The 26988-nt window shown below is 41.8% G+C and overlaps 1 protein-coding gene and 1 pseudogene across 1 annotated transcript; both read left to right on the top strand.

Moving 5' to 3' along the window:
- Positions 1-15676: 15676 nt before the first annotated feature.
- Positions 15677-17857, top strand: LOC124963261 (anaphase-promoting complex subunit 5-like; annotated as a pseudogene).
- Positions 17858-26539: 8682 nt separating this feature from the next.
- LOC124977480 (small proline-rich protein 2E-like) lies at positions 26540-26737 on the top strand. Its single transcript, XM_047541056.1, has one exon. The coding sequence runs from the start codon at positions 26540-26542 to the stop codon at positions 26735-26737; it is 198 nt and encodes a 65-aa protein (XP_047397012.1).
- The last annotated feature ends 251 nt before the right edge of the window (positions 26738-26988 follow it).

The raw sequence follows: 26988 nt of genomic DNA, 5'->3' as shown, positions 1-26988 counted from the left end.
GAATCCACATAGAGTGAATAGATGGGATGTTCATTTAATTTTTCTTTTCTATTAATGTACTGCCAGTCCCAAAATGTTTTTTTTACAGATTACTCTGTATTATATCTTGCTTACTTGATTTATTAATACTTTGAGAATTCTCATTTATGGTCATGAAATAGATTGACATAAGCTCTCTTATATTTGAAAATTTTTACATTGTTTTCTTCTACTTCAACTTGAATTTCCATTTCACTTCTCCATGAAATTTTATTTTAGTGTAATATATGAATTTACTTAAATATACTTATTGCCTACTCTCCCATTACTTTGTAATGACATATAAGTACATTGAAATCAAAATATGTATTTGTCTGAATAAACCAATCAATAAATGGACAAAGGAACTAGACACTTCTCAAAAGAAGAAATATGGTCAGCAAATATATGAAAAAATGTTCAACATCTCTAGTAATTAGAGAAATACAAATTAAAACTACACTGAGATTTCCTTTCACTCCAGTCAGTGGCAATTATCAAGAATTTGATATATAATGGGGGAGGGAGAGTGGAGGGAGAGAAGAATGGAGGAACTATAGATTATATAGAGGGAAATGAGAGGAAGGAGTATGAAAAGTGGTGGAATGAGACAAACATAATCCTATGTCATGTATGATTACACAAATGGTATGAATCTACATCATGTACACCCATAGAAACAAAATGATGTACCCCATTGTGTACAATGAATCAAAATGCAGTCTGTAAAAAATAAATAAATAATTTTTTTAAAAAAGAATACAAGTAACAACAGACATCATTACATTCATGATTACATGAATGATGTGAATCTATATTGTGTACAAACATATAAAGAAAAAGTTGTACCCTATTTGTGTACAATGAATCAAAATAAAAATAAAAAGTAAATGTTTTAGCTAAAAAAAAAAAGAATACAAGTAACAATAAATGTTTTCGAGGATGTGGGGGAAAAGGTACACTCATACACTGTTGATGGGACTGCAAACTGTTACAACCACTCTGGAAAGCAGTATGGAGATTCCAAAAAAACCTAAGAATGGAACCAATATTTGATCCAGTAATCCAGAGGATTTAAAATCAGCATACTACAGTGACACAGCCACATTAATGTTTATAGCAGCTCAATTCACAATAGATAAGCTATGGAACCAACTTAGATGTCCTTCAACAGATGAATGGCTAAAGAAATTGTGGTATATATACACAATGGAGTACTACTCAGCCATTAAGAAGAATGACTTTATGACATTTGCTATTAAATAAACAGATCTAGAGACTATCAAGCTAAGTGAAATAAACCAGTCCCCCTGCCCCGCCAACAAAAAAAAAAAAAGGGTAAATGTTTTCTCTGATATTGGAAACTAACCCACAAGTGTGTTGGGGAGGGGGACTAGAAGTTCAGTGGATTAGACAAAAGGAATGAAGGGAAGGGAGGGGGATTGGAAAAGGAAAGACAGTGGAATGAATCTGATAAAACTTTCCTATGTACATATATGGATATACCATAGTGAATCCCACCACTGTATACATCCACATAAAATTAATTTTAAAAATAACTATGAGTAAATGACAGAAATGGGAGCAGGGAGAGGGGAAAAGAAAGAGAAAGGAGAGGTACTGGGGTCTGAATTAGAATAATATATATTCCATACTAGCAAATTATATCAGATGGATCCTACTGTTATGTATAACTAAAAACAAATTTTTAAAGGAATTTGTTATTTTCTGTGATGATAAGACTCTGTTTACAAGTTTTTTTGGATTCAACATTTTACTTAGTAGCACACTGTCAAATTAAATGTATTGATATTTTGATAGATAAATATATTGAAATGTAAATTTTTATTAGAACAGGTATTTATAATAATAATATCTGTTCCTTTTCTGTTTTGATTATTTTATAAAACCATAGAAAAATAATACCTGTTGAAGATTTTCATCCTTATACATATAATTATAAAGTCACCTGTTCACACAACTGCTCAAGTCAGTTCCTCTAGGTGAGCTGAGGGAGATTGCTGGGATATGTAATTCCTATTCAGGAAGAACCTGTAAATGATAGTGGAAAGGAAAGAGAATAAGCCAGGGGTCACCTACCTGTAGTCCCAGTGACTTGGAAGGCTGAGGCAGGAAGATTGCAAGTTCCAGTCCAGCCTAGGCAACTTAGTGAGACCCTGTCTCAAAATATCTTTTTTATATGAGTGGGGATGTAGCTCAGTAGTAGAGGGTCTTGCCTAGCACTTGAGAGATCCTAGGTTTAATCCCTAATACTGCAGAAAGAAAAAAAGAAAAGATGGAAGAAAAGAAGGGAAAGAGTAATGGAGAGAGAGAGAAAGGTGAATGAGCCAACTAAATACCTGGTCTGACATAAAGTCTAGCCTTTGGCTGGTCCACAAAAGAAAATTGTGGAGAATGATTGTACAATAGAGATATCACACATCAAGATAAAAGGCTGGACTGTAAAAGGGTGGGAAAGCATAACCTCCCAGTCAAGGCAGCTCCAGTAAGCTGATCAGTCAAGGGCAATGCTCTGGGAGAAAGGAGGCTACCATGCATCACTATCAGTCAATACTCACTGCAGCAGGGCGGTAGGATGACAGCCTGATAAGGGGACCTGACAAGTAAAGATCAATTACACATAGCAGAGAAAATGAAAGGTGTTATACTTTAACAATGACACTAAATTATACGTCTCAAGTTATGCCAAAATTCATATAGTGATTATGTTAAGTCATATTCACAAGAAAACATAGTCTGAAAAAGTGAATCCTAAGCAAGAGACATACTAGGGAATATATTTAGGGTCAAACTCTGCAAGAAAATGACAGAGACAAAAAAAATGTGCAATGAAAAAATTTAAACTTAATTATTACAGTTGAAAAAGCGACCTAATCCAGTCCTAAGGGGCTCAGGAGTTGGGAGGACCTTCAGAAAATTTTGACGATAAGACTATTCTGTTCATGCACCACCATGTCACTGGAAGTGGGCTTCTCTGAAAGGCAGGTTACGCTTAGAAGAAGTTGTTCTAGTTGACCAAGATCAATTTCCATATGGGATTCAACTTGAACCATCAGTTACCAACATTTCGAGAAACTGGGAAGATAAGGATCTCGGTCCTGAAGGGGAGGGTCAGGGTGGTGCTTCCACTACAAATATTAATAATTAAAATTACTTTTAATAGCCAAAAATTAGAAAGATCTTCCCCCAATTTTGTTGGAAACAAATATTCAGAAATCACATTGGTAAAATGTTTCTATCCTGGTCATAGAAATTTAACAGACAAGATGATAGCATTCAGTAGGGTTTTACACATGAGAAACTCACTATAGTAAGGTTTTATGCAGGTGAGATATAAGATTTCTTTATAATTTGTGAGAAAGGCAATTATGGAAGCAGAAGTGGAAATCCTAAAACAGCATGATAACTTCAATTTAAGTGTATTCTCATGATGGGTGGAATTCTAAGAAGACCCCCACCCTTGGAGGGAGGAAAAGGCACAGCCTATATTTAACTTATATGAGGTTTTTATGATAAAAAGGTGTCCTGAGTATTAAACTCAAAAGGAATTATTTTGTTGCACTATAAAAATCACTTTTAGTCTACCATAAAATGATGTGGTTCATCAAATTTTGATATCTTTCTCATTGGGCCATCTTTCCTAAACTCCATTATGAAGAGTAACAAGAAAGTAATCCAAAGGTATAGAATTGACCTTCTCTTTTTTTTTATTGGTGCATTATAATTATGCCTAATAGTAGTATCTGTTTGTGACATGTTTGCCCATGTGCATAATGTGATTTGATCCATTTCATTCCCAGTACCTCCCTTTTGTCTCTCCTCCTGCCTCCACCAATTGCCTTTCTCTACTGTTGACCTATTAGTGCCCTATACGGGCATTAATTCATTAATGAGGACCCCACTCCTATGACCTAATCACTTCTCAAAGGCCCTATCACCTTAGGGTTAAAATTTCAACACGTAAATTTTGGGATGACACACATTCAGTCCACACCACCACATTTAATTCTGGTACAACCATCAGGCTGTGGAACCCTGGAAGGGCAACTTGTAACCGCAGTATAAATTATCTCAGAGGACACGACCAACTTCTAGGTACAGGTGTACCACGCATGAGCTCCTGCTCTAACTAGATACTCCCCGCCCCTCCACCACTATCCTGACCTCAGTATTCTAAGGCGAACGTTCGTTCTGGGATCAAGTCTAACACAGATAAACCTCCAGGAAAGTGTATGGAGTACAGAAGGGACACTGGTTGTTAAAAGGAGCACCTGTTACTCAAAGCAAATTGGAAAACCAGTAAAGAAACACTGGGTAACAAAAAAAGTGGGGAGAGGGGAGAAAAAGTACTGTAAAGGGAAGATGCTTGGGCAAGAAAACAGATTTGGGAGGACAATCTGTATTGTCCTCAGTACTTAACTGGAAGACTTTAAAACTGGATAAAATTATTTTGTACTGCTAGAGGGATAGCATTCTCCTCAGGATCTCCTTCTCTGGAAGGCAAAGACCATGAACAGCTGGCAGGTCACACTATCTCCAGCAAGTTGGGGATTCTCCCAGGGAGGAAGGTTGGTCTTTGTTACCCCGGCCTACTTAGCCTGCCCTTAGCAGAAACATTTCTAAGACTTTTACCTTCTCTTAATCATTCTCAAATCATAAACTCCTGTATAAATATTTCTTTTTTTCCCTATTGCTCCCATTTTTTCTGAGCACACCCTCCATGAAGGGTTTTATGAAAACTATTCATTTCCAAATCAAGAAAACTCAAAAGGTGAATGTCGCCAAAGTTAAATAGGCATAGGAATATCAGACTGTCCTACCATCACCCACTGTGTTCTTCAGTCTTAAGCATATTTCCAAAGCACAGACAATGAGAGGTAACACTGAAGTCAAAGAATAACTGGACTTCTAGTTCTAATCCTGACTCTGAAATCACTTATGTGATCTGATGCTTCTGAGTTCCAATTTTCCTACCTAAAATATTTCATCTTGTGATATCAAGTTTTGAAATCAAGGAATAATTTGCTAATGGTATCATTAAGTTTTGAAATCAAGGGATAACTTGCTCACAGTAAAATATATAGATTTTAAATATACAGTTTAATGAATCTTGACAAATATTTATGCTTTATCTATCTGTAAATGAACATCTAAATTTCTAATGTCCTTTTTTATATCAAATATTTTATTATTTCTACCTACACATCACATCAATATTTATCATGTCAATCCTTCTGCATGCATCTACAAAGCAGATTTGGAGTCCAATTACACAAGGTCCTAAAGTCCACAGGGAACTTGAGTAGGAAACCCAGGACTACCTCACTCAACAATCTGCTTCTGTTGTCAGAATATTGAAAATTATAAAGAGGGTCCCAATGTGGATCCTTTTATTCTGGACTCAGATCAGATCAAGTTTCTGCAAGCAGGGTATCTCATGACTCTTTTTCTGAACACGTGTCAAATTCCCTTTTTGCGCTTTAGATTTAGAATTAACAACATTCCTCCAGCTTTCTTGTAGAAGAGGCCTGGAAAAAATGTGGGGAAAATATATATTATCTCATAGGTCTGATAGAGACTGCTTCTCATGCTATTCTGCCATCTGGGCAGGAACAAAGGTGAAGGAGTAAATTCACCCATATCCCTGACACAATGGAGGCAGGGCTGTCCCCAGAGCATAAAGGCTTGATGCTAATCCCATTTCATGGATATTTGGTTCCTTCCCATTTCATCCTGTAATTTCCTGCCACACAAGAGCCTCCCTCGTTTGGGAAGGATCAAAGTCACTCAAGGAAGCCATTCAAAAAAAGAACAAAAACAGAAAAAAAAAATTCCAAAACAGTCTTAGGTCTTCTGAGTGTGGGAATGACTCACATTCAGTCCATAGTATCAGGGGTCACTCTGTCACAACCACCAGGCTGAGGGAGCCAGCACTGACAACATCTAACTGTGGAGTAAATTAATCATAATTTAAGATAGTAGCTAATCACACATCATGAACTTTTTTTTGATTGCAAACAAATGGGGTACAACTTGTTTCTCTGGTTGTACATGAAGTAGAGGCATACCATTTGTGTAATCATACATTTACATAGGGTAATGCGGTTTGATTTATTCTGTTACTTTTTCCTACCCCCACCCCTCCCACCCCTCTTTTCCCTCTATACAGTTCCTCCTTCCTCCATTCTTCCTCCCTCTCACCCCCCATTATGTATCATCATTTGCTTATCAGTGAGATCATTCGTCCTTTGGTTTTTTGAGATTGGCTAATCCACTTAGCATGATATTCTCCAATTTTTAATCCCTTTCCCATTTCACCTAATACCTTCCTTCCATGATATAAATCCAGAAGGAATAAATTTCTACCATCTTGCCTTTAATGAAATTGAGAAATATCAGATCTTTTCCCCACTGTGGTACCTTCTCCCATTCTTCTTTAAGCCATTTTTTGAGTAGCCAGCAGTTTGGGGGACATGGTTCATTGACTGATTAAGGATGTCAGGGGTAAATGGTTGGGAATTTAAGGCAGATGAAGATACAAAGGCAGCAACCAGAGCCTATCTTTCTTTCTCTGATACTTGACTCTGCTCTTACCCCTAAAACACTCTCAAACTAGCCTTGTCTTCAGGATAATAAAGTAAACTGTGTTGCATTTTCCTTTAAAAATGGGTTTTTGCTGAAATTTGAGATGTAGTTTCCTTTGGGATTTAAATTCTAAGCACGATTTGATCTGTTCACACTATTTGATCTGCTCACTACAGACTTTGCCAAGAAATCCTGAACTACCAGATAAGAAGAGATGGTACACAGTACTCCAAGGTCATAGGCCTCTATTCAGAAAGGACCCCCCCGAAGGCAAAAAGATTCATGGGACCAAAAATTGGAGTCAGTGACCAAGGAGAAGATTCTCCTCTTCCCTCTTGGCTATGTGAGATATAATGTAAGATCTGGTGCACCAATCAGTCTTGGAGAAGGGAAAATGAGAGTGCAATATCACTTTGTAGATGGTAGTCAAGAGAAGAATGGTGTGAGGCTGGTGCAAGAGAATTAAGTCAGGCCCCAGAGCTCAGGATGGGGAAGAATCCCCTTCCAACTCCCCTCCCAGTTGGAAATCATGCAGTGCCCTGGTCAGTGTCTGCCTCATCACATTGTCCCTTCACTCTGAGCACTCACCTCTGTCTTCTCCTGGACTATGAGCTTTCCTTGGGCATGAACTTTGTCTCAGTCATGTTTACATCCCTACTCTTAGGACCTGGTCCCCTAGTTGGCATGCTCAGTGATCTTTGGGTAGGGTAAAGATCTTAACTTCACTTGACTCCACACGTCAGTGCTAAAGATATTGTGTGTGATGTTTACTTTGTGTAAAACTTGAGGGAAAACCCCTGATATGGAACTTGAAATACATTAAGATACATCGCTAAAGTCCCTAGAAAAAGACACAACTCCAGAAATCCAGTCCAGAAATTTCTTCTTGTCTCCTGATATCAACACAACTCCACTAAAGCACTCAAGTACATGTGAGGAAAATGGATCTGAGCTTACATCCCTCTGCCCTACCCATCACAAGCACATGTAAAAAAAAAAACTTCCAGAAGTAGTAGAAATATTGTTATTCACCGAACAGCTGCAAAACTGGACTTTGCAAAAAGAGAGCTTGGCAAGTATTTTCAGGAACTGGGTGAAACATCAGGACACCAGGAAATAGTGGGGAAACCCCTTTGGTTTCCTCCTTCCCGGGTTGAACCCAGGATAAAAGAACCCTGCTCTGGGCTTCTTCATTGCAGCTTGGATCCCTGAAAACAGAACAGCCTGAAGAGAAGCAGGTGAGTGGGGAGACTCTGCTCTGGGTGAGAGAAAGCCCTCAAAGGAGCCTTCAATAGGCTCCTGTTAGACATAATGAGAAGTCAGTGTAGAGTTATGGGTTCGGGTGTGAGGGAGAAAGGAAAAAACAGAAACAGTAAGATAAACAGATGTACAAAACAGAGAATAAAATAAAGACAAAGTAGGACAGGGAGCAAGCAAGGAGACGTGAGAATGAGACACATCCAAAAGTCGGATATAATAAAAAAAAAAGGACTTGGCAAACTTAGGTCAAGCCCCAAATCCACCAGTCACCAGTATATTATGACAATAATACTAAAACAGAACTAATCACATTTGTTTTTGTATTTTCTATAACTACTTTTCACAAAATGGCAGACTTGAAGAATTTTTAGAAACATTGGTCTACCAAGTCTAAAATGTCTCCTACCTAACCCTTGACAACAAATGTTAGCTGGCCACTGTTCTAAATCTAAAGTGATCTTTGAGATGAATGAGATTAAAGGTACGGTGAAGAAGACAAAGTTCAAAGTGGAATGTCGTAAAGCTGAGGTGAGAACCAAGCTTTCAACATTCCTTGTACTTCACTTTGAACATTTCTCATTCAATGATTGAGCTTCAGGACTCAAGTTAAAGCATAATGAAACACAGAGCTGAGGATTTTAGTTGGGTGCCCAACTAAGGTTCCCTACTGACCCAGATTTGCTTCTGGATTCTAGTGCTTAATATGGACCACTACAAGGGAGACTAGTTATCGCTGAAGAAACATGATCAAGTTGTAAACTGGTAGGGAGGTGTGAAAGATCTAGGAAAGTTGCCAAAATGTGGCTGGGTAAGGAGAGGAAATGATTTAGTCAGGAATAAGGCTATTGCCATCCTCCTCAAAATGAAAAAAATATAATCCAGTCTCCCTCCAATTTAGACTCTGCCTCAACAGATTATTAAATGTAGTTGGTCTTCTGCTGTCCCCAGGAAACCTTCTTTTCCTGAAGCTAACAATTCTAAAAACATTTTCTTTTATTTCAAGGTTCACGTTCCAGATAATTCCCACATTTTTTTATTTCCCTGGTTCTTTAGAGTATGAGAAATGTTCCATTTAAAAGTTAGCACATAATCCAGGCACCAAACTCCTGGGAGGGGGAGACTGAAAAGACATTGGCCATCTGTGGGGCAGACCCAACGAAATTCTCTTTTTTGGCAGCTGTGATCCATGGAGGTTCCTACAGGATGGACAGTCTTAGGAACAAGTGCAATATCTTTCCATTGATATTTGAAAAGGGGTGATGAGAGGGGTTACTTCTCCCTTGTGATATCTTTGGGAATCATTCCCTTCACTCATGTAGTCTCAGTCTAAAGTGCTTTCCTCTTTCTTTCAGTTTATCTTCAATTTAGGAAAAATGTCCTATCAACAGCAGCAACAATGCAAAGTCCCCTTCCAGCCTCCTCCCCAGGTTCTGGAGCCCTGTCCTCCCAAGGTCCCAGGGCCCTGTCCTCCCAAAGTACCTGAGCCTTGTCCTTCACCCTCCAGCCAGCAGAAGTGCCCCCCTGTCAAGTGCCCTCCATGCCAGCAAGAATTTCCATCAAAGCAGAAGTGAGCCTCAGAAGCTACCCGTCTCTTACCTGGACATGAAAATATTTTGTCCACCTTCCCACCTCCTCCACCTTATGTCCAGCACCTACAAGGAACACTACACAACCTAGAAGAAGCTTCCTATTTCAGAATCAAGAAGAAATTCAACATTTCCTCTCCAAATCAATGCCTCCTTCCATCTCCTCTTCCAGGAAGCAGCATGGTTTAGGCAGAAGTGTCACCTTCTCAGACCTTTGACCTGTGCTTCAAATATGCCATTATTTTCACCCATAGACTCCTCCACCACACTACTGCCTGCTGATTATACACGATCACTGAAAGAATACAGAACTTGCTCAACTCTCTACCTCCATGGGATTCGACAACTTCACTAAGGTTTCCTGGAGCAAGCATGATTTTTAAATTAACACACAAAAAAAACCTGTTTAAATCAATGAAAAAAAATGCCTAGAGTTCTTTACATCACATCTCCACACTCTTTGGTGAAGGCAATGAGGTCTTCTGATTCTATTGCTTCCCTAATAATCTCCACAAACCCTAACAAAGCTCACCTCTTCCTTGTAACTCTAACTTAGAATATTCTGAGACCTATAAAGTTTCTTCTCCTCTTATTCCCAATTAAAAAAAAAATTCATGATTGACCTTGTGCCTGTTCTCTTGCTGGGTATGGTAGAAGTCACAGAGGAACAAAGGACCTGTGAAGGGAAGCAGAGAATGAGTGGGAAATTCTTGGTAAGATTCTGGAGGAAATCAGGGGCCATGTAAGAGTGAGATGAGACCCCTGTCAAGTTAAGGGGTCTCCTTTTCCTCTGATCATCCATTCTCAATCCCTCAAATTTAAGCTGCTTCCCAAGTCCATCAATTCATGAAGCATCTGACATTTTCTGACAAGGACTCACCATGTAGGGGAGGTGGGGAGTCAGGGCTGAAGACTGGACTGAGCATGAGACAGGCCCTCAAGTCCATGCAGATCTGTGGGATTCAGCATCTTGGAACCTGGTACCTGGCTCTGAATGGTCTCTGTCCTGTGGGGAATGGACTCCAAAAGGGGTTATTTTTGTAGAGGTTCCCAAACTATTTGATCTCAGAAATGATTTGCAGTCTTAAGATTATTAAGGATCTCAAGGAGGTTTTGTTCCTGTGGGTTATATCTACTGATATTTCTTGTATTAAGAATAAAATCTAGAAAAATTTAAATACATTATACAAATGCAGATATTGCACTAACTCCCAGAGTGATGGTGTCACTTTGCATGTCACATACCCTCTGGAAAATTCTAGTGGGAACTCATTTTTTTAAATGTGAATGAAAAAGACAAATAATATTTTAATATTATTATTTTAAAAGTTTTGACCTCACTGACCCTGCTGAATGCATTTCAGGGACCCGAAGGTCTTCACACTACACCGTGATAACCACTAGTCTAGAGAGTCATTGTGCAGCCAGACCCCCAGTGTCTCCGAACATGAGCGGCAAAATAACACAAGCTTCAAGTAGCTAGGGAGGCTCTCCTTGGGTTTCAGTCTCTACTTACCCATGGGTACTATTTATGTCTGTTTTTTAATTAGCCTGCCAATCATTGATTAGTGCCAATCTAACACTGCTAAATTGAGCTTCTGTTCAACAACCACTGACACCACTTAGAAAATGTCTAATTTGATTAAAAACAGGAGATAAAGAGAACAACAAAACAATGAATTGCTCTAAGATTCTATGATTCTATGATTCTAGAGGATCATTCTCTCAGTAGTCTGCTGAGGTGGTGGGAACACATACATGCTGCATGGACCATTAGATTGATCTGACAAGGGTTTCCCTCATGGTACAGTTGGAAGACTAGACGTTGGGGAAGAAGGGAAAGCAGAGGACAACTCCTGGATTTCATTTCTGGGTTCTTCCTGGGGTTCCTAAGTGCAATAGGTAGGACTTTCCTTGGGAGTGGATACTTGAATCCAATCATATTTCATTTCCCATGTGTTTCTAGCTCCACCAGCTGGGAACTGGTGGTATGGAACAATCCTCTGATCATCTGCATCAGGTCTCACCCAACATGACACAATTTCCATTCCTTTACTTTGAGAAATTAGGTAAGTTTTCTTCTGTTCCACTGGCCAATCCAAAAAGTCTTTCTGGTGAAGGGTAACAAAGGATGTAGTATCAATCCCTGAAGATAACTGCAGAACAGAAGATTGGATAGACTTCATGGAAGAATTGAGGCATAGGAAAGTCCTGGAACAAGACAGAATCTCTTCTACAACATTCCTGGAGGTGAAAACTTCCCAGGAGGATTTTTGTGATTCACCTACCACCCACCTGGGTGTCCACAGTACATTGATGAAACTCCTGTCATATGTCCTTGTATTCTAACTCTGTGCCTAGATGTCAGTAACCCCACTTCACTTCCAGCTAGTCTGTTGCATGCTCTTCCAGGGAGACCACCCATATGCCACCCTCCATACACACACATACACATAGGGTATGGCCTCAAGTAGACACTCAATGACTTAATCCTAAAGATTATAGATGGAGATGATAAGTGTTCATATTGATAGTAATTTAATCTTAAGTACCTGAAAGAGATGATGGAAATCAGTGGGGCATATACGAAAGATGGCAGATACCCAGCCATGGAATCCCTATAGAGGAACAGTTTTCTGGTAAGGAGGAGCTCACAAGTCCTTTCCTTTCCATTTGTCTTCTCTCAGACTCTAGGACATGCCAAAGGTCAGAGGTACAGTTGAGTAGCGTACCTACTTCTACTCCAAACACATATAATTTCTCCCACTCCTACATCTTCATTCTATGAAAGAGCACCAAACATCTGTCAAACTGGGGTCCCATCCAGAACTTGGAGCAATAATATCGCAGGTCTTTGAGTATTGCATGAAAACCAGAGTTCCTTGGCACCCTGCCTGGGGCACCATGATGCAACCCATGAAGTGGCCATTAGAGATAGGGAAACCAAAGATCCAGGTCACAGATATGACTCTCTTAGACCTGGGCCAGAGTTTAACTTTCTGGGATCCTTGGGAAGGGAATTCATAGGGGATTTAGCAGTTGTTGCTAGATCATTTTTCCTGGAATGATGGTTACCTGCAATATGTTTTGCACTGTAGCAACCACAGTGGAGGAACTGACTTCTGAGTGTTCACGTGGAAGAAGTGTTTTCTTCACGCATCTGCTTCCTCATCTGTGGGGACTGACATCTTCCTATCCCTCTCCCTCACTGCCATGGCCTCACCACTGTGAGGCAGATATCCTACCCAAGGAGAGCCTCTCTGGGGCTGCATGAGAGCGCTTCTCTCTGCATCATTTGAATTTGTGCTCAGGATTAGGAAGCAAAATTCTGGTGTTTTTACTAACTGTAATTTCTGATGTTCAATTCTGACTCTAATTGAGCAGTTCAAATTGGCATGCATTAACCTCCCTGAAGAAATTAAGGTTCCATTTTTAAAGTAAACAGGGATAACATAAACAAAGAAGAAAAATGGCCAATAAGTCTATTGAAAAGACTATTCACATAGCTAGAATAAGTCAGAAGATAGAAAAAAATTGCATGACACTCTGAAAGCCATCCAGTTCTTCCTCGTGTTAAATATTTTCCACCAAAATACCTTCAAGAGATCGGTTGGCACTTAATTGAATATTTGTTGAGCCAGACAGTTCACAACCCTATGAAGTGCTGTTAAACGGGGGTGAGAAGAGGATGTTAGCAACTTCTTCCTACGCTCCTATTAGTTCCACCCATTCATCCTGTTCCCACTCTCTGGAACAGAGTATGTCTCCATGAGGAACAACCTTGAATTTTGTGCAGTGTTATGTTCCCTTTTAAACTTTTGTTTCTTCAGACTGAAAACCTCCCATTCCACTTTTTCATTTCTTAATAGGTGCTATTCCTCAGTGCTTCCCAAACTTTTTACTTTTTTCTGAGTCCTTGTAGTACATGAATGATCCTCTTAGAGTGTGGAATCCAGAACTAACCCCAACCATCTGAAATTGGTGTAGATGTGGGCAGACATGGGGCACATTCAGGCAGTCCCAGAGAAGCTCCCCTTGGTTAGGCCCCATGGAAGCCACAGTGGCCTGGAGGTCATGGCAGTGAGGAAGAGGGATGGGAAGGTGTCAGTCTCTGCAGATGAGGAAGCAAATGCGAGAGCATGCATAGGAGCTGATGAGGGTGTTCAGACCTTTTGGAGGAAACAAGACTGGTGAGATATTAAAGGTAAGTTTGGAGGGTGACTGAAAGGTGTTGGTCAGAAAAGGAAGGGATGGGTCTTCCATGTACAGAACAACCCACTAACTCTAAATCAATTAGTATGGCCTACATTCATTGGGGTTTTATTCCATCATTTCCCAAATGCCTTTTGATGGGGACTGCAGGGGGTGTCTCCTCTTAGAACTAGATACAAATAATCAATCAGGTGTGAGGTTGGATAACAAAGACAGTTTAAATGCTTTGATGCAGTAACCAGATAGTTATTCAAGCCAATATCAGAAACAGGTGGCAAATGGAATTTTGACTCACATCTACCCAGGAATCAAGTCAGTGATACCAAAACCAGTCCTGGGATTATTCCCAAGTTCTTGAGTGACTAATTAGAACAGAGAACCCCAAAAACTAGAATATGCAAATCAGTTCCCTCATCTTGAGCAAGGGCTATTAAGGAAGAAGAGTGCAAAAGAAATCCCTAGAGCTCAATCTCTCCCCTAAAATTATAAATTAATAACTAAATTTTATACTCTGTGAGACTGCAAGTTTGGCCAGTATTCACATGCTTGAAGAGCACAGGGATGGTGCTCCATGCTCTGCCTCCCTTGTATTTTCTTGTTGAGCCAGGTCAAATACATGGGTCTGGAGATGGATGGTGAATCATCTTGAAGCCACTGTTTCAGCTATGGTTCCTTTCATGGAGAAAACTGACACAGACCTTGGGTCTTAGGATAACAGACTGGGGAGTAACCAGGCTGGTACAAATGGATTAGAAAAGGGGCTGAAGTTGAGTCTCAGCACTGAGCTGGGATTATAGACATCAAAAAAGGAGGGTTGAAAGACCTAAAAGATTCTGGAATCTAATGCATCACCAAATTAGAATCTCATGAATGAGGTTTGAACTTATCAGCAAACTGCTGTTTGAATACTTGGTGAACTGGAACACATGCTTTTGGTAGGGACCATTGCACTGGGGTTCACTATTAAGAGTTGACAGTTTCTTTAAATCAACAATCAATAAATGGGATGCATTCAAACTAAAAAGCTTCTTCTCAGCAAAGGAAACAATAATGTGAAGAGAGTGCCTACAGAGTGGGAAAAAATCTTTACTACACACACTTCAGATAGAGCACTAATCTCCAGGATATAAAAAGAACTCAAAAAACTTAAGACCAAAAAACTCAAATAACCCAAACAGTAAATGGGCTAAGAAACTGAGCAGACACTTCATGGAAGAAGAAACACAATCGATCGACAAATATATGAAAAACTGTCCAACATCTCTAGTAATTAGAGAAATGCAAATCAAAACTACTCTAAGACTTCATCTCACTCTAGTCAGAATGGAAATTATGAAGAATACAAGCAACAATGAGTGTTAGTGAGGATGTAGGAGAAAAGGTACACTCATACATTGCTGGTGGGACTGCAAATTGTGCAACCACTCTGGAAAACAGTATGGAAATTCTTTAGAAAACCTGGAATAAAATTAGCATTTGACCCAGCTATCCCACTCCTCAGTCCTACCCAAAGGACTTAAAATCAGTATACTACAGTGAGGCAGCAACATCAATGTTGATAGCAGCTCAATTCATAAGAGCTAAACTGTGTAACCAACCTACATGCCCTTCAATAGATGAATGGATAAAGAAACTGTGGTATATATACACAATGGAATCTTACTCAGTCTTAAAAGAGAATAAAATTATGGCATTTGCAGGTAAATGGATGGGGTTGGAGAATATCATGCTAAGCAAAATAAGTCAATTCCAAAACATCAAAGACCAAATGTTTTCTCTTACATGGGGGTGGAAAAGAATGGAATGGACATCATTACCCTAGGTACATGTATGATTGCACAAATGGTATGAGCCTTCATCATGTACAACCAAAGAAATGAAAAGCTGTGCTCCCTTCATGTACAATGAATCGAAATGCCTTCTGGAGGTTCGCCCTGAGGTGTCGGCTGGGGGCTGCGTGGAGGGTCTCCGAGACTTAGTCTTGGAGGGCCGCCATGGCCAGCATCAACGACAGCCTCTATTTCAATCCAATGGTGACCTATGGAGTGGTGCACACCAACGTGTTAGGCATCAAGGACTGGGTGACGCCATATAAGATTGCTCAACCAGCGCTCCTGCCACTGCCGCAGGGACCAGACATTACATTGTAAAAGCTATACAAGTTAATTGAAGAATCTAGTCCTCAACTGGCAAATTCAGGACAGATCAGAATCAAATGGCTGAAGGCAAATTGAAGGATATGGAACAGTTTTTTGATGACCTTTCAGATTCTTTTTCTGGAACTGAACCAGAGGTTCACAAGACAAGTATAGTAGGTTTATTTCTGTGTCACATGATCTTGGTCTCAGTAAGCTTTCTTTCAGTAAAGTGTTGAAATTGTACACTGCCCTTCAACAGTACTTCAAAAATGGTGAGATAAACAGTGGAGGATACTGATATGGAACTGACAAATAGAGAGGAAGGAGAAAGAAAAATGGAAAAAGAACTTGATGTGTCTATAAGAGAAGAGTTATCTTGCAGTGGGCCTCTATCTCAAAAATAAGCAGAATTTTTTCTTTCTTAGCAGGCTTCTTTGTTAAAGAATGATGAAACTGAAGCCCTCACTCCAGCTTCCTTGCAGAAAGAATTAAACAACTTGATGAAATTTAATCCTGATTTTGCTGAAGCACATTTCCTCAGCTACTTGAACAACCTCCAAGTCCAGGATGTTTTCAGCTCAACACACAGCCTCCTTCATTATTTTGACCACTTGATTCTCACTGGAGCTGAAAGTAAGAGTAACGGGGAAGAGGACTATGACCAGAGCTTGAGATATGCTGCTCTGAACCTGGCTGCCCTGCACTGCCGCTTTGGTCACTATCAACAGGCAGAGCTTGCCCTGCAGGAGGTAATTAGGATTGCCCAGGAGTCCAATGATCACCTGTGTCTCCAGCACTGTTTGAGCTGGATTTATGTGCTGGGGCAGAAGAGATCTGATAGCTATGTTCTGCTGGAGCATTCTGTGAAGAAAGCAGTACATTCTGGGTTAGTGTACCTCGCCTCCCTGGGAATACAGTCCTTGTTCAACGGAGAGCTTTTGCTGGAAAGACGACCAACAAACCGATAGATGCCCTAAAGGACTCTGACCTCCTGCACTGGAAACACAGCCTGTCGGAGCTCATTAATATCAGCATCACCCAGAAAATGGCCATCTGGAGACTCTATGGCCACAGCACTATGGCGCTGCAGCAAGTCCAGATGTTACTGAGCATAAACAGCCTGGAGTCAGTGAATACGGGAGTGCAGCAGAACAACACGGAGTCCTTTGCTGTCGCACTCTGCCAGCTTGCAGAGCTGCACATAGAGCAGGGCTGTTTTGTTGCAGCTGCTGAAATGTTAAAGCACCTGAAGGAACGATTTCCACCTAATACCAAGCATGCTCAGTTATGGATGCTATGTGATCAAAACATACAATTTGACAGAGCAATGAATGATGCAAATATCATTTGGCTGATTCACTTGTCACAGGAATCACAGCTCTTAATGGTATAGAAGTTGTATACAGAAAAGCAGTTGTACTACAAGCTCAGCACCAAATATCAGAGGAACACAAGCTTTTAAAAAAATTGTTGACATACTGTCAGAAATTGAAGAATACAGACATGGTGATCAGTGTCCTGCTGTCGGTGGCAGAGCTGTACTGGCGATCCTCCTCCCCTACCATTGCGATGTCTGTGCTCCTTCAGACTCTAGCCCTTTCCAAGGAGTATTGGTTGTAGTACTTGACCTCTGAAACTGTGCTGAACTTGGCTTTTGCTCTGCTCATCCTTGGAATCCCAGAACAGGCCTTAACTCTCCTCCACATGGCCATGGAGCCCATCCTGGCTCATGGGGCTATTTTGGACAAAGGCCATGCCATGTTCTTAGTAACCAAGTGCCAGGTGACTTCAGCAGCTTCCTATGATCCACTGAAAAAAGCAGAAGCTCTCAAGGCTGCCATGGAGAACCTCAATGAAGCCAAGAACTATTTTGCAAAGGTTGACTGTGAAGAGCAAATTAGGGATGTCATTTATTTCCAGGCCAGAGTGTACCTCACTCTGGGGAAGACGCAGGGGAGGAACCCGTGTGCAATGATCTTCCAACAGGTGCATCAAGAGCTGCCCTCCTATGGGGTGCCTTTGATAAACCATCTCTAGAGAGAACATCCTTTCTGGCCAGAATTTAAGATGGACTTTGTGCTCCACCCTCCATGTCAATGTGCTTCCATTACACCCTGTCTTGTTAATAAACTATGTTTTGATCAAAAAAAAAATGCATCCTGCTGTCATGTATAGCTAATTAGAACAAATTAAAAGTCACAATTTCTTTAGGCTATTGAGTAATTATCCACCACCTCCCTCTCACTGGTCAAATTCTGCTCTTGTAGTATACATAACAGTCATGCTCTTACAAGGGGGTACAGACCAGAGTGTACAGACAAGTTGGGACTGGACCTGCCTCCCACCTGTCCCACCATATCTCTCTCCCCATTGTCTCATGCTGTCTAGACGAGTTCATTAGGACAAGGACTAAAATTCTAAAGTTACAAAAATTCCTGCCATGACAATTGTTTTGATGTCTTACATGGCAAAGGTGGGAAGCTGGGCACAGTGGCACATGCATGAAATCCCAGTGGTTCCAGAGACTGAGGCAGGAGGATCATGAGTTCAAAGCCAGCCTCAGCAAAAGCAAGGCACTAAGCAACTCAGTGAGGTCCTGTCTCTAAATAAAATACAAAATAGGGCTGGAGATGTGGCTCAGTGGTTGAGTGTCCCTGAGTTCAACCCCTAGTACCCACCCCAAAAAAGAACAATTGAGGGTTAATAGACTGAAATTGTGACTGAACCAAGTAAGCCATAGGTGAGTGTATCTGGCACCCTGCTCCATTCTCGTGGCTAGACTCTGGGGAGTTGGTCCTGATTCCCCGGGGGAATCAGAAGCACCATCCTCCAGGTCTTCTCACACCTTCTGCTCCTTGAGGCAAAGCTTTAACTGACTTCTCTGTGACACCTGTGCCCTGCTCTTGCCCTCCTTGCAGATCAGTGGGCCACATTAAAGCAGGCCTGGTCTTTCCTTAAGTCCCAAAGCAAGGCCCAGGGCCTGGTACACAGTAGGTGCTCAGTAGAAGATTACTGTACAATACACAATCCCATTTAGGTATTAAGAGAATACAGATCTCTTTAATTCTTTTTTTTATATCTTAGGAAATTGTATCAATTTGATCCAGAACTTAAGTTTATAGTTCATATTATCTTTATATTTTACATTAGCATTTATACCATGTAATTTTCAAATCAAATTTTCTATTATTGATTTATGTGAGTTTTATTTTCCAACTTTTATAATTTTAACTAAAAACCCCAGAGTTTTCCTTGAACTTGTAATGCCAACATAATAGAGTTTTTCCTGGCATAGGAAGGTTGACAGAGGCCTGGATCTAGGGAGCCTCCTCAGACAGGCAGTTGCAGTCTCAAAATTGAAGCACTACCCCAAATTCCTATCTCCTTGAGCCCTGAAAACCCATCTCCTGCTCAGCTCAGTGGCATCCCCAACACTGGCATCCCGGGCCCACACTCATCATCTTCTGTCTGGGGCACCTCTCCAGAGGAACAGAAGAGACTCTCTGGGGCTCTCAGTGGACTACAGGAGGTTGCCCAGGCAGTGTGAGACCCAGAGAGGGAGTACAGTTGGGAAAGTGCCAATGTCCAGTTTAAGAAACTTCTGTAGTTTCAGGAAGCATTTCAGGAAATTCCTCATCAGGAAATGTCTCCTCATCACCTCCTGGTGGCTGTTCCAAGTACTGCTCCCCTGCCCAGAACCCTCTTTCTTGTCTGTGACATTCTACCTTTCCTCCCATCTCCAGCCAGTGAGCAGAGTCAAACCACTCAGGAACAACAGGATTCATTGAAGGAGTGGAAAGGAGGAAATAACAGCATCACAGGGTTAGGAAAGGCTAGAGTCTGCCATCTTTAGCAATAAAGGCATGGTCAGGGAGGTGATATGAAACAGATCACAATTTTTTTTTTTTTTTTTTAAGGAAAAAGGAAACAATATCTCTCTGCCCCTGAGAAATCTGGGAAGAAAGAAACTTGAATTTCCCACTCATTTAAGTTGGTTACTTTAATACATATTGGCTTCTCAAAAATCTCAAAAAAAAATGGAAAAAGGCAGGATGCAGAGTCAAAGAAGGACTCTTCTCTCGTTCCAATGATCTTCTCCAGTACACAGAAGCAGTAGAATTGGGAAGGCAGCATCTGGAAGAGCTGTTCTGTCTTGGCCATATAACTCATAGAGTTCCAGGGGAAGCCTTGTAACATGGCGCTTCAGTCTATTCTCTATTGGTTGCTAGAGGTGGAAGCTCAGAGGGATCCATTGATTAGCTGCAAGAAAATCTGTGAATGGAGGTGTCACTCTCCTTGGATCAGCTGGGAGTAGATTCTCCTGGGGCTGTGTGTTGTTCCCTGCAATTGCTGGAAAGATGGAGTTGTGAGTGGTCAGAGAGAGGAGTTGTCATCTTCATGTCCAGGTTTAGGATGTCACTTCTGCTTTGGTGGGCATTCCTGCTGGCTTGGAGGATGCTGCACAGGAGGACACTTCTTCTGGCTAGGAGGTGGTGGGCAGGGCTTAGGCATCTCAGGAAGACAAAGTTGTGGGACCTGGGGAGGACAGGGCTCAGGGACAAGTGGAGGATGCTGGAAGGGGACTTTGCACTGTTGCTGCTGCTGATAGGATATCCTTCCTGAGCTGACAAAAGACTGCAAGAAACAGGAGACAAGCATTTTTAGCTGGGACAACTGCATATGCCAACCATTCCCAGGAATTACCTCTCCTTCTACCTACTCTGGTCTTAATTTTCAGAGACTCCAGCCTTCCATCTTGCTTACTGCCATGATACCCAGACCCAGAGTGTGATCAGGGTTGACAACAAAATATTAACACGTCGTCTGCCCATAGACAAACCTCACCCAGAGAACTGGGGCCCATCCTAGGCTCTGTCTTCTAAGAACATACTCACAATAGATCAAATCAGGGGAAGGACAATAGGAATGGCCTGAAAATAAAATGCTATATCATTAAAGACAGTAGAAAGGTGTCTTGGGATGCTCATCCTGGGAAACAAAATTTAGGGAGACAATAACACAGGTTGGGTTCTCTGTAAGCACTGCCACTCATGGGGAACAAGACCAGTCAGTGGTCTGCAGTGGGGTTAGACTGCATGAGAGCCAGAAGAAGGTCTGTTCCATCCTGGGTTGGCCAACATGGGACCCTGTGCAAGGATTGTTTTCTAGACCCTATAAAGTTTCAATCAAGTGCTAACTGACCATCTTAAAGACCACTGATACAGAGATTCCAGCTCAACAGGATTTTTATACTGTGCCATACAAATTTGCCCAGTCTTTGGATCTATAGACTCAAAACTGACAGAAAACATTTCTCTCCCCCTGCTGTATTCCTCTGCTCTGTGTCTCCCCTCTATACTCTCTGGTCTAAATTATGGGAACTTCTAGTAGTATGTGTCCATCATACTGGCCAAATAGTCAGAAGTAAGGACCAAAGGCAGTAGGTCCCAGTCTCTCTGTCCAAATGCCAAGAACACATCTCAGCCCTTCAGTAACCACATGTCTGAGCCATATCATACTGGAAAAAGGGGCAAGAAGTTCTATGCAAAGTCATGATCCAGGGATGAAAAGGGATCTATGAAAGAGACATTCCAGGTCCAATTTAACTTCTGTGATCTGGGACATAGCTTTACTAATATGTGACTTCTCTCATATTAAAAACCAAGACCTCATTTCACATTCCATGTATCAGCTTGATTTGCTCACTTACCTCATACTTACTACCTGTCTTTCTTTGTATAATTGTTCTTTGTTGGTTCACTGGGTTTTCTCATCTCAGCTTGTCTGTCAATCTGTCTCTCCCTCCTCACTCTACACCTATAAATTCTTTGCTTCCATAAATCCTCTACTTCTATGAAATCACTTTATTGTCAAAAAATATGTTAGTCCACAGGCCATTATTAGTCCAATTCACTCATCTGCCTCTCCTTCTGCTCCACACCAGGGATCTAAGTGGCACAGATAGGGCCACACTGGGGTCCTTTTATCTAAGATGCAGCATAGGAACAGGAAACAGAGGGGGATTTCCCAACAAAATAATAGCTCTCATAGATCTTACTATCTTCCTGAAAACAGCAGCAAAATTCCCACACTGACACTAAAAATTCCAGTTTGGCAGTTATCTGACAATTAATCACATTTTCAAGCACCTTGGAAGTATTTCCTCCAGGGTGAGAGAGAATTAGATTCTTGTAACTTTCCTCAATTGTCCCTGGAATCATCAGTCTTCAGATAGGATGTGTGGGGAAAACAAGGCAAAGTGTCATAGAGTTCCAATCCCTGGGGGTCTTGGGACTGGATTCCCCTCTCTTTCTCTCTCTCTCTCTTTCTCCCCTCCCCTCTCTCTCTTCCTCTCCCCCCACCCCCACCTTGGTACATCATTCTTCTGCTCAACAATTGGAAAGCTTCCCAGGGTTCTATGTTTGGTAATGCCTTCTCCCTCCCTATATCTCCAGGCAGTTCCAGGCCTCAAATTTTAAGTCTCATACAGAAAGGAACAATTGTCATTTTTTGCCAGTTTTTATTTCAGCCAGGAGTAAGTCAGTGGTCCATCCACAAATATTTATGAATTCTCTTCTATGTGCTGGAACAGACACCATCTCTAACTTTGAGGCATTTGTATTCCAATGTAGAGGGCAGAACATAAACATGAAATACGTAAAGAATGAACAATGCCATGTGTGGAAACTTCCATTGTTTCTGATTGCAGAATATTACTTCCCAGAACCAGGTAACACTTGACAAAATCAGGCTATGAGTTGAAAAGTCAAGTTTGGCAGCTCCCCCATGGTAATAACATTCATATTTCTTCTGGAAGTTCCTTCTGCAGGTGGAAAGAACCTGCCATATCTGTAGAATTCTGTGAACAGAAGAACAGGATGTCCTGGGGGTCTGGGATTTCTGGGACTAAGACCCGTTTTCCATTCTTTTACCATCTTCTCTAAGTGTTTTAAGCAGAATCAATAAGATCACAGACAACCCCAAGCCACTCCACCTATGATACTGATGCTTGGTGTCAGGTGTTCATTGGGGCATTTTAGAAACCATCATGGTGCCAGGCAATGGGCCAAGAGTAAGCACAGGGATGTGAGAGCAGCACAGCCCCTGCCCCAGAACTCACAGGCAGTAGGAAGAGCACATAGAGAAACACACAGTAAGATGGCATGTACAAATAATAAAACTATTCTCCGGGTGCTATGGAAACGCAGAACAAAAGATCAAACCCCAGGGTGAGGCAGAAGGCCATTTCTGGAGCAGATTTGCCCTGAGGTGGGTACGAAAAGATGAACAGACTTAGACGTGGCATTACTGACTCCTGGGCCGACCTCGGTGCAGCAATGTCCTGCAGAGCTGGCTCAGGCTCCAGAGCCCAGCCACCATCCTTCCCCAGAGCCCCCATGTCTCTTACCTCCTCCACAGTCATCCTTGGGGTGAATTGCCCGTTTCACCCCTCTTCCTTCAAGTCTCCCTGGGTGGATCCAAGGAGCTGGAGTGGCTCCTTTCACAGCCTCATGACTATGCAGTAAAGTGAACAGCCAACACTTTCTATTTGCCCTGCTAGGCCCTGTAACTTCTTTCTAGAATGCTGTGGACAGCATCCTCTCCTGAGCTGCTTTCCTAAGAAAGGAGCCCTGAACACCACTGGTTCACAGCTGCAGGCTCAGAGCATCACCCTTGCTGTGAAGACCTTGAAGGAGTGCAGACGGAGGGGAGGTGAGAAGGTCCTGGCCTGCTCTGAGCAGAGTATTCAGTTAAAAGTGAATCTGAAAGTTTGGGGCCAGAAACTGGATTCCCAAGCTTTGTGAATACTTTTTAATCTTTGAAAATCAGAAAGAAAATCAAATCCAAAAGGCCAAAACTGGTAATTAATACCAAGCATCAGAAGAAGACAGAAAAGAAATAGCACCTTGTTTCTGTATTTCTCTATATTGTCAGACCATAAAACCAAAGATCAGAGCTATCTCTGGAATTAGTAACCCCAAATGCCAGTGCTTCAGCAGTGCCTATAAGGAAAAGGAAAATGGGCAGGGCAGGGCCCAGAGTCACTTCCAAAAGTTATAAATTTTAGTCTTTCTATTCCACTAGATTTTACCCTGGAATTTATAGGGTGTGTGTACGCATGGGGTTGGTGGTTAGGCCATGATAGCAAGATACTGGGTGAAACATTATTCTAGATGTTTCTGTGAAGTTATTTTAGAAGGGAGTAACATTTATATCAGTAGAGTTTGAGGAAGTAGATTGCTCTCCATAATGTAGGTGGTCCCTGTCCAATCAGTTGAAGACCTACATAGAAAAGACTGACCTCCCCCACGGGAATCGTCAGCAACTCAACTTTAAATTTGAACTGCCACTTTTCCCTGGATCTCCAGCTTTTGGACTTGCAGATTTTGGGGTTTGACAATCTCTAAATCATGTGAGATAATTCCTTAAAATAAATCAATAAGTAAGTTTATGTATATAATAGAGATGCCAATCTATATACATATATATCTGATTGGTTCAATTTCTCTGGAGAATCCCAACTAATACACCTATTCAAAATAAAAGGTAGAGAGGCAGGTGTTTGGCAATTGATTACAAGGAACACTTGGTCACCACACAGAGGCAGCAGCCTGGGGTATGGAGGGCTGAGTAATTTGGGGATATGGCTCAACTTCCAGGAGTTCATTATGATAACCTCTCACCTGGGGTTTCAACACTCAAGCAGACTGCCTTTCCGGAGCCTGAGAGGATAGATGGGGGCTGACATATGTGTGAAATGTTTATCTCACCCGAAGTGTCCTTCCTGAGGAGAAGGAAATGCCATTACTCACCAGGTAGTTCCAAACAAGGGTTTTCCATACAGAGGAGTTTGACAAGTGTTTCCAGATCTAGAGAGCTACACCTAGAACCAGGAAGCTGGGAGAAGTGGGGATCCCTGTTGTTCCCCAGCCCAGGCTGAATTCATAATAAAAGGGCCCAAGACAGGACTTCCCCAACCCACTTGGATCCATCTTCTCAGGACAGGAGTGCTGGGAAAGGAGGTGAGTGACATGGCTCAGCTGATGAGGAAGAAGGCCATGTACCTGTCCATGGCCTTGGGGACTGCAGACAGAGGCTGCTGAGCCTGGGCCTGAACAGCTTACCAAGGGTTTGAGGGAATGGAATTACTAATATTGGTACAAATAGTTAAATTAATGGATAGACATGTGCATATTATGAATGAAACTAACAGAAAGATTTTCTCTGAGAAACTTAAAGACCATTTACTATAATTGAAAGTGTTTCAGGTGAGAAAAATGCATGCTAGAAATGTAAAGCAACTTATCCAAAGTCCCAGAGAAAATATCTGGCAGTTTGGAATATAACCAGATGCTAAATGTCCCCATTTTCAGTGCAGGGCTCCTTCATTTACTTAGCTTAGACAAAAACACATGCTAAACAATAAAATGGACTTGGGTATGACAAATAAGTAAAAAATAATAATAATGTTATTATAATATTATATTATAATATTTAATATTTACATATATTATAAAATTATAATAATGATATAATAATAATGAGATTATGGACTAACATTCCTGTATTCCAAGGTTAGAGTGGTCAGTTATAAGACTTCCTTACCGCCTGATTGAGGTGGGGGGAGGACAGAAATGATAACAGCTTCATAAATTGTGAGTTCACTGGAAAACAAGCTGCGTAGAGGAGGATGTGGGGAATGTAATAACAGGGGAAAGAAGAGGATAGAGATGGGACCAAAGGAGGAGAGGGACATTGGATTGATGAGAGCAGACCCAGCAACTCTTCAATCAGGAGAACCAAGAGGAGCCTGGTGAGACTGATAACCCCCTGCCCTCCTCAACAGAAGGAAGTTTAATGAGTCTATTTCAAGGGACTTACAGACACTGAAGGTCACTGAGGAGGGATCAGAGTTGGGGAGCCTTCCTTTGGCCTCAGCCCCGTGGAGGACATTTCTGATCACATCTAACATAGATCGCTCTGATATTTCTGCTGGAAATTTCCACACAAACACACACCTCATTTCTGTTCCTAAAGTGCTTCTGGATAATAGTGGAAAGACTTTCAGGCATTGACAGGAAGTTCTTTTGCTCCCCCTGAAACACGACCACTCTTCTCTACCCCAGGCTGCACAAGACACTTCACTCCCCACATACCCCCCATGGGACAATTTCTGATTTGTTTCTCTCTGTCTTCTTCCTTTGAACTAGCAATGGAGCACTCGCTACCACCTGCCTCACTATGAAATTTATCCCTTTAATTCTTACAGTCTTGAGATGTGGTCACTGTGAAGCCCATTTAAAGAAGTTCTCTCCTCTTCATACAGCTAGTAGGTGACAACATGGGGCCAGAAGTCTCTCTGACTTAAACCCTCCTGCCTCTCACCTTCACACTGGCACACTGATGCTGGATTGCTGGTCCCCCTCCCCTGAACTAAGCACCATGCGAATGGCAGGACCCCGGGCGGGCCACAACACTGGAGTGTTCACCTGAGAGCAGAGGGAACTAATGGGTTTCCTTACTTGGCAGCTACTGCCATTGCTGGATGCTGCAGATGTTGTGTCTGTGCCACAAAGTGTTTGGGGGAGGTCGGCACTGAGGGAGACAATTGAGCTGAGGTGGTTTAATTGATAAGCTACCAAAACCAAATCAGAGTAAACAAAACTTTTTAAAACTTTTATATGCTATTCTTTACAGATTCTCTTCAGCTGAGAAAGGATGTCCTATCAGCAACATCAACAATGCAAAGTTCCCTGCCAGCCCCCTCCCAGGGTGCCTGAGCCCTGTCCCCCCGAGATGCCTGAGCCCTGTCCCCCCAAGATACCTGAACCCTGTCCTCCACCCACCAGCCAGCAGAAGTGCCCCCCTCTGCAGCGTCCCCCATGCCAGCAAGAATGCCCACCAAAGCAGAAATGATGCCTTTGAAGCCACCCTCATCCCTGACCAGGACAGCAGGCAGCAGGATTCTCTCCCTCTCACTGCAGATGCTACTTCCATCCAAATCATGAAACAACGTATGGCCCAGAAAAGATTACTTCTCCTCAAGCTCAAGGTGAATTCTGAACCCTCCACAGTTGATCAACCAGATTCTCCCGTCTACCCCATAGACAGCAGATTGGACAGCTGTGGCACTTCTTTCAGCCAGGAGAGGCCTGTGCTTCTCTTGC

The sequence above is a fragment of the Sciurus carolinensis genome, chromosome 1 (assembly GCF_902686445.1).
Source record: "Sciurus carolinensis chromosome 1, mSciCar1.2, whole genome shotgun sequence".
NCBI classification, from domain to species: Eukaryota; Metazoa; Chordata; class Mammalia; order Rodentia; family Sciuridae; genus Sciurus; species Sciurus carolinensis.
This window is presented reverse-complemented; position numbering and strand designations above follow the sequence as displayed.

Excerpts from the sequence above, each read along its gene's own strand:
- LOC124977480 (XM_047541056.1), top strand. The coding sequence starts at position 26,540 with ATGTCCTATCAGCAACATCAACAATGCAAAGTTCCCTGCCAGCCCCCT.